The following is a 15034-nucleotide window of genomic DNA, read 5'->3' on the forward strand; positions in this document are numbered from 1 at the left end:
CTGCATCTTGGCACTAGCTGAGGAAAAACAAGTGTTATGAAATACCCACGTAATCTGGGAACTCCTTGCACTGGTGAACTGGGAAAAGCTGTAAACCAGTGCGGTCCTACAGCTTTCTCAGTAGAGGGGTCTAATAGCTCTGAGGTTACCCTGTAAAAGAAGGAAACATCTCAATATCTTGTCCAAAGGTCTTGTGCAAGCCAAATCTACAACACAGCAATGGGCAAAGGAGCACAAGCATGAATAGATATTCTTTTCACACTTCTTGTCATTGCCTTAAAGCTGTGAGGTGTCTAGGCACAGGTGAGTCCACAAGAGACCATTTTACAAGAAGACTTCAAGCCTCGTATCTCAGGTGTGTTCATACCACTGCAGATTTTTAATTGAAAGCCTGTCACAAAAGCTACTTGCTGCAGGTGTTACAAAGAAGATTTTTACAGCAGAGGTTATTTTCCCCTTTCACTGCAAAGGGAAAGTCAGGATGCTGACTCTTAATTCATTTCCCAGATTTTCACCTCTTGCCATGCCAGGCCCAGGGCAGATTTAAACTTGTGGGGAGGTTTTGGAGTGTTCTTCCTTCTACCTGCAGCGCTGCCTGGGGCACTTTGGTCACTTCACTCTGAAGGTAAGCGTGAAGCAGCTGAGCAGGCTTGAAGCACATGGGTGTTAAGAGTGTGTGTGAATGAGGCAGACTCCTGGTCTTCCCAAAGAAGGAGAGGGGAGAAGCATCCCAGCACCAACACTGCCTGCTCCTTGGATGAGAAAATCACCAGGCTTTTACCAAAGAAGGGAAAACACTCAAATCCATCCAGCAGCTGCAAAGCAGAGGCTTACTTTGCTCAGAAGCCCATGCAGGAGAGGCCACCAGTGCAGGCTGATGGCTGGACCAGCTGCTTCTAGCAAGCACAGGGTATCTGGCAAGAAATGCTCCCATAGAGGAGTAAGACACATCCAAGCTTCATGATGCTGAAAGATGCATTTTGTGCATCCATATTTGAGCTATATTTCACAGTATTCTCAACTTGCAAAATTCTGAGAGGAAGAGACAGGGAGACAAACATGTCCGCTGTGACACCACCACATCTGTAACAAGGAAGCTGGGTCCTCTGGTGCCCCAGGTGGCTGAGCATTGTGCTGATTCCTGGGGCAGTTTGTGGAGCTTGGCACTTAGATAAAAATCAAAAATCAGAGTACAAGTGCCTTCAGACCGAGTCTTTCACTCTGCGCACTTGGATGCTGCAGGCAGGACTGCGGGGTTAGGTGGGCAGAAATAAGCTGCATTTTCTTTTTCTAGCTATAATCTAATGAGGAAGAAGGACTGCTCTGGTGAAGCAGCTGCACTGGCCAGTAGAGCAAATGCTCCTTCACCTCTGCAATGAGCACCAGAGGCTGGACAGTGTCACATCTGCAATTACAGGATAAGCTACTGGTAAGGTTTAATTACATGTTTGAGGCAGAGCAGGCAGGGCAAAGTGTTGTTTATGTATAGCCTTCTCGCCTGTAAAATAATTGGTACCATTCAGAAGAATATGTGATGAAGCTGCCTTCCCACTGGATTAACCACTTCACAGCTTATCGCTGGTGTCTGCTCTGTGTGAGGATGGAGACACCACCCCCTCCAGCAGGTGCAGCCTAGTCTGGCTGTTAAAACAGGAGCCTCCAGGGAAAGGGCAACACTCTTGCATTTTAAAAGGATTCCCTGTAGTGCAGACCAGTTCAAAACACTCCATCTAACACTGAATTCATTTGAAATTCCAGTGCCGTAAAAGTCACAAGAGGAAAGTCATTCCATGGCAATTGGCTCGGTTCGCTAACGGGAACAAATTCATCCCCTCTTGCAGCCCTCCCCCGGGATGGTGCTGGTAAGTCAGCCAGGCATCGCCTGCACGCCGTGATCGGCTTCAGGGTGAGGGGAGATGTGGCATGCAGTGCCAAGGATCCTGCAGCACACAGGAGCTCACACCACCATTTCGCGACGCTCTTCAGCTGGTGGGCTGCATCCTGCGCTGCAGCTGGTGCTTGGCAGATATACAGTGATGCCCATGCGTAAGGGAAGGATAAGCTGGGTTATGCCTGCAAATGCAGTCTGTTAAACTGCCAGCCTAGGTGGGGACCAAAGCCCAGAGCTGAGAGAGGGGCTGGGGAAGGGCACCAGGAAATTCCTGGGGAATGGGGGGTGGTTTTCCAGTGTACTGGCAGTAACTGGTAGCTGGGAAAGAACAGGGGAAGCCAGAACTGTTCACCTTTGTCTCCTCCCTGTAAAGCAGCACCATGTTTTTCCATGCCATAGCAGCACATCTAGCTCAGAAAAAGCTGGGTCAAGTTGCATGTAAAGATTTCCCTTCCCACAGCTGCTATAATGCATGGCCTTAGGACTTCCCATCACCGACATCTCTGAAATACATTGCTTTCTGGATCCCCACTGCTGGCAAAAGAAAAATGGTTAATCTGAGCTACAAAACCAACAGTAAATTAGTTTTCTTAAGTGTCCCATAGAAATGATCAACCAGATAGGTGATGCATCTTTTCTACAAGTCATGTCTCTGTGGAAACAGCAACCAGAAGGGCAAGCCACGGGCCAAAACACACACTTACCTAGGATTTGCACTTCATGGGTAATTCCATAGACATCTATGAGTGCCCAGAGAGGACCGGAAACTTTAATACCACAGTGAAACAATATTGGCTCCTCATCATTAATACTGTAGAAGACTCTCCCATGACGGTCAACCCAAAAGGCCAAAATATTGTCTCTCACAGCAAACCTCTCTGGCAAAGCTTTGGCCCAGTATCCAGGTCGGGTCACTAGGTCCGGACAGGCGTACTTTGGTATCTCGTCAGAGCTCATCTGCGACGGGTCGTGAATGGTGAAGCCGAAGCGCAGGGCTCCGCTCCAGCCGTGGTGCACAGCCACCAGCTTCAGCCTGACTTTCTCGTAGAGATGGATGGGCCGGTTAGTGAAGGTCACCCCGTTGCAGAAACTGTTCCTCCGTGTGGCCTTGCGGGAGTGGGCATCCAGACGCACGTTCTTGCCTTTGGCTTGGGAATGGAAACGTGGTGGCTCCGTGATAGCGAGGACCGAGCGTCTCTCATGGCTGCTGTTGGGCAAACTGTAGTAGGGGCGGCTGGAGACGGAGCGGGTCTGGTGGCTTGTGTCTGAAAAAGGAGAAACCAGTGGCTCCGTTAGAAGTGCTTGACCCCAACCATGTGTTAGCTCAGCCCGGGCAAGTGCAACTGGCTTGCCACGCATGCTTTGCATTAGTCGCTGGGAACTGCACTATTTAATCTTAAAATGTTGTACTTGGCCACAATCTGCTTTCTGTTGCACCAGTTTGGCCCCCAGCTTTATGCAAATATAAAGGCAAATGTGGGTCTTGGGGCAAAGGTTAGGCAGCTTCCCCTCCGTGCCCTGCAAATGAAAACGAACATCCTTCTGTTCCCATCAGATGCATCCTATTGCACTCAGAAAGGCTTAACACTTGTGACCGTGGCCCTGAGTTCCCTATATGCGATGCGTGTGCTGTTACACCACCAGCTGGTGGCCAGCATCACACCATCTCTGTGAATCGTGGCTGTTAAGATCAGAGGTGCTCAAGATGAACACGGATGTAGGATACTGATTTTTGTGGGACATGCAGCCACTGGCTTCTCTGTCCCTTAATTTTATAACAAAGAATAGGGGCTTTCGAACAACACAAGCCAAGACATTTAGCAGCTGGAGCACTACCTCTGCACCACCAGACTGTTCTTCCAAAATTTCAACCCAGCCCCTGGTTTAGATATCAGATGCAACTGGCACACTAAGGAACGTTTCATCCTGCAGCGCCTTGCTTTTACACAGAACCTCCCATTTGAGCTCAAAGCACTTTATAAATGATGATTGTTTTCAGCTTCACAGCACCGCAGATGGCACAGAAATCCTGCCATCCTCGTTTTACAGATGGAAGGAGCCATAGCAATTTCGAAACCAATTTCAAGAAAAGCAGATTTGAGGCCTAAAGTGAAGTTCACAGAAGCGTGAAGCAGAAATGAAAAAAGCTCAACTTTTAATCTTAAGCCTTGGCTATAAATTCCCTGAGGTGGAGACAATCTCTTTTGCATATCCCTGAACACACAGGGTCTTGCTCCAGCACCAGGGCTCCCATGACCACCACCACCGCCGCGGTGCTACAGGCACTTCAGTCTCCTGATTTCCCACCCACTCCCTCTCCTCCTCTTTGCACCTGGCTTTGCAGATTTTTGAAGCAAAAATGGAAGGCATCCTGGGTTCTCAAAGTCACCTTGTTAAATATAAAACTGCACCACAGGCACACACTCATTCTGGAAATATTCTGCCACATTTGAAGCTTTAGAAGCTGCCTGCCTGGCCCCTCCTTCAAGCTGCTTCCTCCCTGTGTGTAACCCCTGGCTTTGCTTCGTGACAAGAGAAGGATTTTCTGACGTTTTCCTCTCTTGGAAAGAAACACCAGAGGATGCTGAGAGCTCGGCTGGGAAAGCTGGCAGGAGACTGCAATTGTGACACCTTCTTTTGCAAGCAAAACCATACCAGGTAGGGCAGCAAGAGGCTGGGGCTTGCATCTGTGGCTGGACTAACAGGGTCTAAACATGCAAGAGAAGAGGGGTCCTAGGCAAGGTCCGAACACAGGATTAGCCCTTGAAATCAGGCATCTGCAACAGGAGTCAAAGAGCTACAAAGGCAAAAAGCTGCTGTTTGCATCGAGACAAAAAGGACAAGGCTAAATGATGACAGGCAAACGCAGCAGCTAAATAAAAGGTCTTTTGTATCTCTTCATCCGTACTGCATGTGACAATTGCTGCATAGCACAAGGTAATGGTTAATCCTGTTGTACACTAATGGAAATAAATATATCCTTGCTCTTACACCAGTGGGGGGGTTGCCATTTCCATGCCAGGGCCATGAAGGCAGAGTCCTAGGGGAGACAGGGAGGAGAGAAGCAACCCACCCAGGTGTTAAATCCCCTCGGGATGATCCCCCTGCCCAGCACAGCACCTCTGCTCGCAGCAGTGCTGTGCACCAGGCTTCCCCCTGGGCTCTCCCAGTGCAGGAGGGGGCTCCCGGGGTCCGTGGGGTCAGCCCTGACCACGCTTACAGGAGGTACGGGTATTTCTCTTGGGTGTTTCCATGAGAAATCTCATTTCTTGCCTCCTAAAGAGCTAAAATGCAGAAGATGGCTGCTCTCAGAACAGACCCACCCGCAGCTCATGTGGGTGCTGCTCCATGTATTTGCCTGTAAACGTTCCAAACAAACGATGCTGCTGCAGAGCGAATATGGTTTGGGGTTTCCTTAGCAGAGGGAGGCATGGTGGCAAGAACCCCGCCAGTACATAGTGCTGGGCGAGCGACCCCAAGCAGCGAGGGATGAATCCTCCCCCGGCCACACTTTCCCACAAACAGCTCCCCGTTTTTTCACAAAGCCTTTGTGCCATTCAGCTGGGATGTGGATTAAGCAAACCACTGCTGGTCGCTGCTGGGACAGCCTCTGAGGGGCTCCTGTGGGAGCCAGTGGGCTCTGTGCTGCTCTTCACATCACACCACACTTTGCCAGGCAACAGACTCCCCACACAGAGCAGCCTTCATTTTATAATCCATTGAGCTGCATTATTTTCTAAAATGGTTAAAAACTCTCTTGTGAAAGCAAGTGCCCCGGCCTCAACATCCCTGTGCTGGCCAGGAGGAGGAAGGAGGGAAGAGAGCTTCTGTACTCTCCGCTATCACAAGAATCTCCTGCGCAGCACCAGCCTTGCTCCCACATCGACCTGCCGGAGAAAAGCCATGTGCAAAGACGGAGCGTGGCAGGACGCGATGCCATCGGCACGGCTGCCAGGCAGGTACTTCTCACACTGCTTTCGGAAAGCAGGCAGGACCCAGGCGGGAGTGACAGTGACAGCAGCACAACTGACGGAAAAGCGATGACAAGAGCACCCACTTCAAACGCAGCTCTGGGTCCACCCTGCCAAAGAGGAGCTTGGGGGCAGGGTTTGGCACTTTTTTGTTTTGGGTTTTTTTTTTTTTATTATTTTTAAAAAAAAAAAAACAGGAAAACGTATTGTGGCTAAACAATAGGAAAGTCCCCAGAAGGAAATGAATGGATAATTTATTTATAATGCTGCTCCCCCTTCGCATGAACACCTGCCGGCTGCCACCAGGAATAAAGCCTGACATAACCCAAGGCAGGGGAGGCAGCGCTTTCCCACCGAAACATGCCTGAAGCTCAGCTCGGGCATGTGCTTTACTCGTTACGTACCGACGGGGACTAGGCAAGCTCAACAGGATGTTTGTGCCTTTGAATTGCCCTACTTTGTGGCTCGCCTTCTGTAGTTTGGGTCACATTTCAGTCCCTTTGCTGTTTCTCCATACCCTCCCCTCTCCCGTCAGTGCTTTCCTACCCAAAAGACCATCAGTGGGACGATGGCAGCCAAGCTCATGGCAGAAATGCCACCCTGCCCAAGGGTGCCTGATACTGTGACAGGCAGCTAAGAGCTACGTCAACTCTTTTTTTCAGCTCTGAGATTCTTAGAACGCTTTGAGCAAGTGATTTCTTCTCTTTATGCCTCGCTTCCCTGCCGAAGAGACAGTAATTGTGTTCCTCCACCTCGCAGCAAGCTAAAAGGATTAAAACCTGTAAGGTTCCCAAATACTTCAGCCCCTGAGCCCTGTAAGCATGTCAGCAGGCTGGCTAGATCATTAAATGGGACACAAATCCAATGGGTCCCCCTGGGTGATGCCTTGAGGTCCCATCCAGCATTTTTTTTCTTTTCATTTCAGTTTTCTGTTTTTGAGCCCTACTCTCACCAACTGCAAACATGATGCTCACAGCGTAAGTCCCTCAAACGCCCGCGCAGGGCTTCAGCAAATATGAAGTAAGCCAGGAAACTGGAAGAAAAAGCTGAACTGAAGGATTAGGAATGGTGCAGGGCTCCTCACTGAAACATGCAAAAGCAACCCCTTCAGAAAGGCAGCATTTCCATCCACATCCTTACGGCGTCACACGGGTGGCACTGAAACAGATTTGGGTTATGGGGGCCCACGCAATCTACTCCAAGTAGCTATTGCACATCTGAAACCTCACCTGCTTTCCAAAAGGCCAGCACATTTATTTCTTAGGTTATGCTGACCTTTGGAGAGGTATTTTAACAAACATGTATTTTGCATTTCAGAAAGGTACAGCAGACAGACTCTGGACAAATTCCACATATTTATCACGGTTCCAGTTCTAAAAATAAACATTTTTTTCACCCATTTGTTCACAGCATTGGGTTTGCTGTGGCACTGTAATCCCACTGACAGCAGCAGACAAAATTCAGATGAAGAGCTTTCTCCAACGCTGCTGCTCTCCGGGGCGCAGGATGGAGGAGGCTGCTTAGCTGGAGAGTTCACCTTAAGCCAGGCTGATCCTGCCTTCACTTGCCCTGACAAGCCGGGCAGGAATAATACTACCAACAGCCCTAAAATGAGGGAGACGGGAATAACCCAGAGCTGCAGCAGAGAGCTATGGCAAGGGCAGCCTGACAGCCAGAGGAGAGCACTGCCTTCCCCATGTGCTGCTGATACATCCACACTCTGCCTCCAAAGACATTGTCTGGGTCTCCCAGCCCTTTCTTGAAGACCCACTGCAAGTAAATCCATGACAAAAGATGTGCAGGATCACAAGGCAAGCAAATTATGAGGCAGCCAGGTGCCAAACAGGGATGCATAATGCATAAAGCAAGGACATCAAGGGAACAGAAATTCCTGGGTTCACTACCCAGCAGGTGAACAGCTCACAGGAGATACAGCTCATCGGCATGCAGCTGGAGTGTGGTCTCCCCATGTCGTTCAGAGAAAAGGCTGAAAGGCAGCAGTGTGCAGCCCAAAATCTATCCATTAATGCTCCCTGCACAGGCAAAAGGGAACCCACCTAACACGCCTGCATCTTATCTTTATGGCCGCTGCTTTATCTGTAACATTAGAACTTTTTCCTACTACAGTAGATAGCTGGGTTGCTGCTGCTGCAACAACCCTGTTGAACATTAAACAAGGCATCTGGAGAGAGGGGGCAGGTGGCTTTTGCTTTGAAATAGGAAAATCCCAATGGGTGGGGACAAGGAGGTCAAGTTTACTGCATGTTCACAAGCCTGTAGAAACAACCCTTGCAAAGCAAACGTCAATCACGGTGCGGTCTAGTAAAAGCACGGTCCTCGACACACTCGTCCCACTGCATCTTTACTGCTGGAGACGATGCTGGCGCACGGGCTGGAGCCTTGCTGGAGGCTGGAAGAAGCCGGCTAGGCTGTTACTGCAGATAACAAACATCAACCGTAACACAAAACAGGATTCTGCTCCAACACAATCTTATCTTCTGAGAACAAGAGATAAAAATCTGTTCACATATAAATTTAGTGAACTGCCTAGACATTTTTTTTCTGTTTTTAAAGACAGCAAATGTGTTGGGGAGCTCTGCAGGAAGCACTGGTGTCGCCTATTCCACACTCACCAGTGTGAATTTGTAAAGTTAGGCTACCAAATGCACTATAAGGCTGCTACAAAAAAATTGGCCTCATTTCTGAACATCCTGCTGGCTTGAACACTGGAAAACTCAACTTGACAGTTAATAAATATCCCCCATTTAAATTCCTGTGGTTTGCATGACCAGTCCAGAGCCCTGTTTTGATGTAAAGGTCTCCCTGCCTGGTCCTCTAACCTGAGACAAATTTCCAGGGAGTTAAAAACCCCCACATGGTTCACTTCCAATCGAGTGAGACAGAAATTGAAGCATTAAGGGGAGACTGAAGAGCTTGCAGTGAATTGCAGGAAATGTGACATTTTTTAGAAGACTGATTTGGGAAGGAGGAGAGGAGGAAAGACAGAAGTTTTTGCATTAAAAGAAAGTGTGTTGTGGCACTGAGGTAACTCTCAATGCAAATATCTAATGGACATACACCATTTTTCACTGCAAAACAGTCCACAAAAATCCCTAGCAGAGAAGAGGGATTGACTTTACCTCACAAAATCAAGTTGTGCCTGCCTCTACGAGGATTTTCAAGTGAGAAAACCCTCTTGCTTCTGTGGCTAATGCTTGAAACCAAAAATTTTATAGGGGATTTTTAAAAAACAAAAAGCTAAAATCCATTATTTTTTTCTAGGCAGAGGCTAATGACACATTTATTCTGGTCTTGCAGGTGTTCCTCCATGAAAGCAGAGAGGTGTCTGCCCACTGCATTAGGCAAAAACCTTTTGTTCTGGTCCTTTTTCTCCAACCAGCAAACACGGGCAATTCCAGCAGGACCTTGCAGTATTTTCCAGGCTGCTCCATCCCATCTCCCACCACGTCCTCAGGAAACGAGCTTCTGCACCGCTGCTCCTTTCAAATTAAGCCCTTTCCTTGCTCATACAAATGCCAAGTTCAACCCCATCATTTAAAAGAACGGTTGCCTTGACAGGAAAGCCAGTGCCGGGCCCCAGCATTCCTGGTTAGCTGGATGGCACATCATGACACCAGCATCGGAGCCAAAAGGCAGCAAGCGCAGATGAAACACCAATGTCTGTCTCCAAGATCCACCAGCTGGCTTGAAGCAGAAAATAAACCATGACAGAAGGTCTGCTCTGAGGATGAAAAGTGCTGATTGATAGCTAATCTGCCACAACCGCGCAGTGATCATGAGCCCCAAAGAGGGGGGAGAGCCAGCGCTCTCCCACATCAGGCAGGAATACTCTCCCAACCCACTTCCAGACCTTCTGCTTGACTTTGCATTTTGGTGGTGAAGGAAATCGACCTTGACACAAAGCCAGCCAGTGCATGACTTTGACAGTGTGGCATTTTCAGAGCAAAGTGGGGAGCCCTGAGCTAAATCAGTATGGTCTTGTCGATCAGGCTGCAGGAGCAGGGTCCGCTATCAAAAAAATCTACTGCTGGGTCTGCACGTATAGCTAAGTCCACCTCCGCTCACCCCTGCCTCCCTGTTCCCCCGTCTCTCTCCTGTTGTGCCTCTCACCGCGTGCATAGATTAATTTTGCTGCAATGTTGGCCCCATCTTTATTACAGGCTTTTAGTTCTCCTGCATATAAATAGCACTAAGAATACACAGAAGCCAGCGATTAAGCATGGAAAAAAATCTCCTTTCCCCCATATTATTAGCAAATCTGGGTCAATGAGTCTGCAACTCTAGTAACACATTCTTAGACTTGGTTAATGAGAGACAGAGCAAGAGCAACAGGGAGAGGGATAGAGAAAAGGCAGGGTTCATGCCATAATCCCTGCTTAAGTCTTTCGGTGTGCATGATGAAAGCAGCTGCGTGATAGATGAGGAGCCTTGGAAATGGCACAGCTTGTTGTAATCCGTTATATGGCCTCAGCGCTTGAGTCCACCGGCTCGTGTCAGTCAGAAGGCCACGCTCACAAGCCAAAGAGCTCTGAAAGATGTCAGGGAATTGAAAGTCATAAAATATGGGATACAAATCTAGATGAAACTTCTGACTACTGGCTAAAGATAAAAACATCTTGTCAGAAATAATCAATCAGCCACTCTTACTATACCTCCTATAGGGAATTTTTGGACGATGTTCTCACTAATACACCACATATGCAACACGTATGACTTCACAAACCAGGAGAGCAAACCTGTGCCTCTTACTTGACATATGATGTTTTTGCAAGATTATTACCTTGTTTAGAAAGTTAAGTTTAACTTGGGGAGAGCAGAGGGCTGCTCAGCTCACTTTATCTTCTAGTCCTCAACTGAGAGACCATAGCACATTTCTGGGAGGTGATCAAAAGCAATGAGAAGTAAGCAGTTGACGTCTATTTAAGCAACTCCACAAATGGTTTCTGAGGACTTCTAGGTTGGGAGACTAAATATTTTCCAAATCTACATGCTCAGCTTGTCGTTCAGTGAGTAAAAGATGTACTTTTGTGATTTATTATTTTCATTGTTTTCTAGAAACAGACAATAAAGTGCACCATAAAGCAGAGACCACTAAAGGATGCAACACTTCAGGCTGGAAAGACTGGTCTCAACTGGACAGCCAAAGATGGGAGGAGAGGGGCAGAGATGTGGATGAAAACCCTCATGTTCTCTATGGCGGTTGGGTCCTGATTTGATTTACTGAATTCACACAGAAATACTGAATTCATACAATTTCCAGGGATTTACAGTGTTAAACTATTTCCAATGGCTGTTACTCTGGGCAGGTCTGAAGCCCACTACGGTCTCCTGATACCAGTTTTGTTAAACAAAGCACACTGTGCTCACTGCAAGTTAAACCCAGCTTAGAAGGCCAGCATCCAAGGTCCCCAGTTTCAGCAATGCCTTTGCCATTGCCAGGCTCCGTTTTCCTTGTGCATTCCCCTTTTCCACAGCCTGACTCAAGGCCAGTCCCACACTACATGGGTCGGGGCACCTTTTTCTCTAATGACTGCTCCTGCAGTCACTAGAGGAGAAGGAATTTGTCTTCATTGTCTTTCGGCATGGCTCAAATACGGATTTTAATGGCATCAAGACAGACACAGATACGTTCTTCACTTTACAGGATATTGTACCACTGGGGTCCGTCTCAGAGATCCCTTCCCCCTCCTCCTTGCTCCAGGCCAGCAGTGTTCACTGCTGCAGCAGAGACTGCAAACAGCTTGAGGGTGACCTGAGAGACCCAAAAACCCTGCTGTATCAGGGAGTGCTGCTGGTCCCTCCAGACCTGAGGCCACCACGTGGCTCTCGCTTTGAGGTGGGGAGGGACCCCCTTGCTGTGGCTGCAGGAGACCGACCCATCGTATGGTTCTGATTAACCACACCTCATAGAAAAGAACCTAGCTGGAGTATTTTTCACAGATTAAAAAACAAATCTGGGTTTGTCTCCTTACCCCCAGTTCCTCTCCATTCAGTAATTCCGACTTCACTCCCAAGACCACTTTTCCCTTACAGGCGGTACAGACAGCTCACACGTGTTTTTCAGAGCGATGCTTTATATTTTAAAATGATTGTTCTGAACTGGTGTTTTCATGTTCCAATCATGACCGTGATTTGTTGAAGAGTTACAAGAACATGCGACCGGCATAATCACTGACACCAAAAGGGCCCATGCCCTCCCATCTCCCCGCAATGCCAGAGGAGCACGTAACAACCGTCCATGCAAATAGGCTCCCTGTTCCCATTGTACCTCTTTTCTTCTGACCAGCTGTACCAAGTCATCTGCACTGGGAGTTTATAAATAGTGACCATGTCATTCCAATGTTAATGGCTTTTAATGAAATCGGAAAATGAAATGCATTCCCTTTTAATATCCTCCGAGCGGCAATTTTATTCCATCCCATGGTTTCAATACAGGGCTCATGGAAAGAGGGCTGGAGCTTGGCACATCCTCCCCACAGCCTGTCAATGTGTCGCTTTCAGCACAGACAGGAACAAAAAGAGGGAAAGAATTTTGTTGTCTCCCTGATGCAGGAAACCCACCCATCCCCTACAGACAGGCAGCATGACGGCACTGCACCAGGAGGGCAGCTTATGAAACAGGGAGAAAAAAAGATTTGAAAAATAATAGTGGTAATGTAGCTTCACTGAAAACACCCTAAAAGCCAGTGTTTACATTATCCCCGTCCCTCTGAATTTGGCCTGTGTGCAATTCATCCTTACACCCTTCCCACCTCCAAAAAGCATGTTTGGAGAAAGGCCAGTACATAAAATGTGCTGTCCGAACCCTCCCGGGTCTGCGTGTGTACCACACCGCACCGTGCTACAGCTGAGCTGCACCATGGGTGACTCAGGTGGGGTACGTGATGCTCAAGCCGAGAAGCGTTACAAGCCGAGCGTGTTTTCCACACCCAGTAAAAGCACAAGAAAACCTTCCCATAAGCACAGGAATTGTCCAGTGCCAGGACTACAGGGGATGAAAGGCTGCAGATGAAGGGCGAGATCAGCACTCACAGTGATGCTACAGGTGCAGAAAGGAGAGCCTGCCCCTTCATTACTGCCTTCAACTTTTCCCAAGAAAGCCTTCTGATAAAAGGAATAAACCTGCAATTTTTCTTTGCTTTAGATTTGTTACAGAAGCCTCTTTCGTCTTTATCTCCTCTCCTCGTGGTGGTTCTAAGGGTCCTTTTTTGTTTTCCCCTCCTAATTACTTCTCTGTACTCAAAGGACAGGAAAGTGTTCAGTTTAAAAGAAAAAACAGTGGAGCTATTTCAGTCCAAACAGGGATGGATAACCAGGGAGCCATTAGACTTAACAGTGGCACCCACACAGGGCTTTTGATCCGCCCAAAGGGAGCCGCAAAGCCACAGGAAAAGGGGGAAAAAGGCCTCTAGAAAGGTGTTTTTTCCAGCAAGCCCTGCTCCCAACATGGTGCAGCATTTTTAAATGTTGTCCATAGTTCCTTTTATATTTACACACAGTTTAAACAGTGATCTGGCAGCAAGAGGGGAAAATGCTTTGGGAGGAACGCATGGCTGAGGAAGCTAAATAAAGAAGTGGCCAGGTCTTCAATCATCCTATATTTTATATATACAAAGGCTTCGATTCCACTAAGCTTTTCCGAAACAATATGTAAAGAATCCAAAACAGGGCAAAGGGAAGGGAATAACTGGTTATAATTAAATCAGGGGGGAAAGCACAGCAATCCCACTCTGCCGGGCTAGTTTCCCTGGAGGCATTGCAAAGCACAACTGGATTTGTGGTGGTGGGAACTCCACGGGTCACTGGTCACTGCACAGGGGCTGAGCCCAGCCTGTGCTGGGTGGGCTGGTGCCCCACGCCAACACTCTACCAGCAGGGAGATTTTAAATACGTTTAAGACTGGCCAAACTCTCTTTCCAAGTGATCTGAGGGGTTGGCAACTTCATTCAACTCATGTCCAGTCCAACCTATACAATAATATCGCATATTTTGTTGGCTGGTTTAGTTAATGTTCAGTCAAATAAGCTAGAGCTTTTTCTAAATACAGTACATCTTCAGAATTAAAGCCAAAAATGTTTAAAAGAGAAAAAAAAATAAGAAGAGAGTTCTTTGCTGGTCTAGAAACATAGGAAAACATTCCATTAAAAAAGATGCATCCTTTTTTCCTTGGTTAAATGCATAGTTTTCTGCTAAGCTATGAAGCCAGTCCAAGAGGCTGGTGGTTGTGCAATACTTGGTACTGCATGGCTGAGCTGTGAGAGCCTTTTCATTTTATTTACAGGAATTAATAAGAGGAAACAAGAGCCACTTCAAGACATTAAACTGTCCAAACAAAAGAAAATATAGGCATAGCATTACTGGACACACAATGACCTCAGCCTCTTTCTTCATCTCAAATATCTTCAATTATTTCAACACAAAAAGGATTTGAGCAAGAGACATTTATTTTTAAGCCTCCATGTCAATCTTCTTAACACCAGTGGGATTTGATTCCAGCACACCTAAGTCAACATCAACATTTTTCTCCCTTTACTCTCCCTTCTTGTTACTGCAGCCAAGACATGATAAAGGCAGGTGAACCGAAGAAATCTGGAGATAACAGACAATTCCTTGCATTCTTGAAGATAAATGCCTGCTTTTTTTGGCCAGAAAAAGGCCAAAGCCTTTTTTTGCTCCCTCCCCCAGAGGAAGGAATCACTCCCAAGAGATAGGGTGAATGTGTGGCTTACACAGCAAACAAACAGCACTGCGACCTCACAGTCATCGCCCGTGGATGCCTGCCTGGATGTCAACTACTGGTTCTCATCATGTTTTCCCACCTTTTTAATGTGGAGCTTGGACCATGGTTCAGCAGAGCACACTTGGTCAACACCTTCAAAAGAGTTTACTACAGAGCTGCAAGCTGTTGTCATTTTTATAGCTGTGTTATTATTTTTTTTATTCTTCATAGATCACCTATAAAACCCCACTGTACTGCCAAACAGCACACTCCTTAGTAGCTATGGAATTGAAAATTTTAAAAATCCCATACGAAACAACATAAAGGTCTGTCTAAAACCTCCCATTTCTACCCAGATGGCTCTTGTTTCAATTAACTAAATCAAACTTTAATTCAGAGTCACTCACTGGCCTTGTTTGGAATTACTTGGAA

At 47.3% G+C, this 15034-nt stretch overlaps 1 protein-coding gene across 2 annotated transcripts in view; it reads right to left on the reverse strand.

Moving 5' to 3' along the window:
• The window catches only part of NEURL1B (neuralized E3 ubiquitin protein ligase 1B), a 146015-nt gene that overhangs the window by 6814 nt on the left and 124167 nt on the right, over positions 1 to 15034 (reverse strand). For both annotated transcript variants that reach the window (XM_056350073.1, XM_056350074.1), the window contains exon 2: positions 2596 to 3156. In XM_056350073.1, the coding sequence (XP_056206048.1) occupies positions 2596 to 3156 (561 nt within the window). The remainder of the gene's footprint in view (positions 1 to 2595; positions 3157 to 15034) is intronic.

Source organism: Falco biarmicus, chromosome 8 (assembly GCF_023638135.1).
Source record: "Falco biarmicus isolate bFalBia1 chromosome 8, bFalBia1.pri, whole genome shotgun sequence".
Taxonomy (NCBI): domain Eukaryota; kingdom Metazoa; phylum Chordata; class Aves; order Falconiformes; family Falconidae; genus Falco; species Falco biarmicus.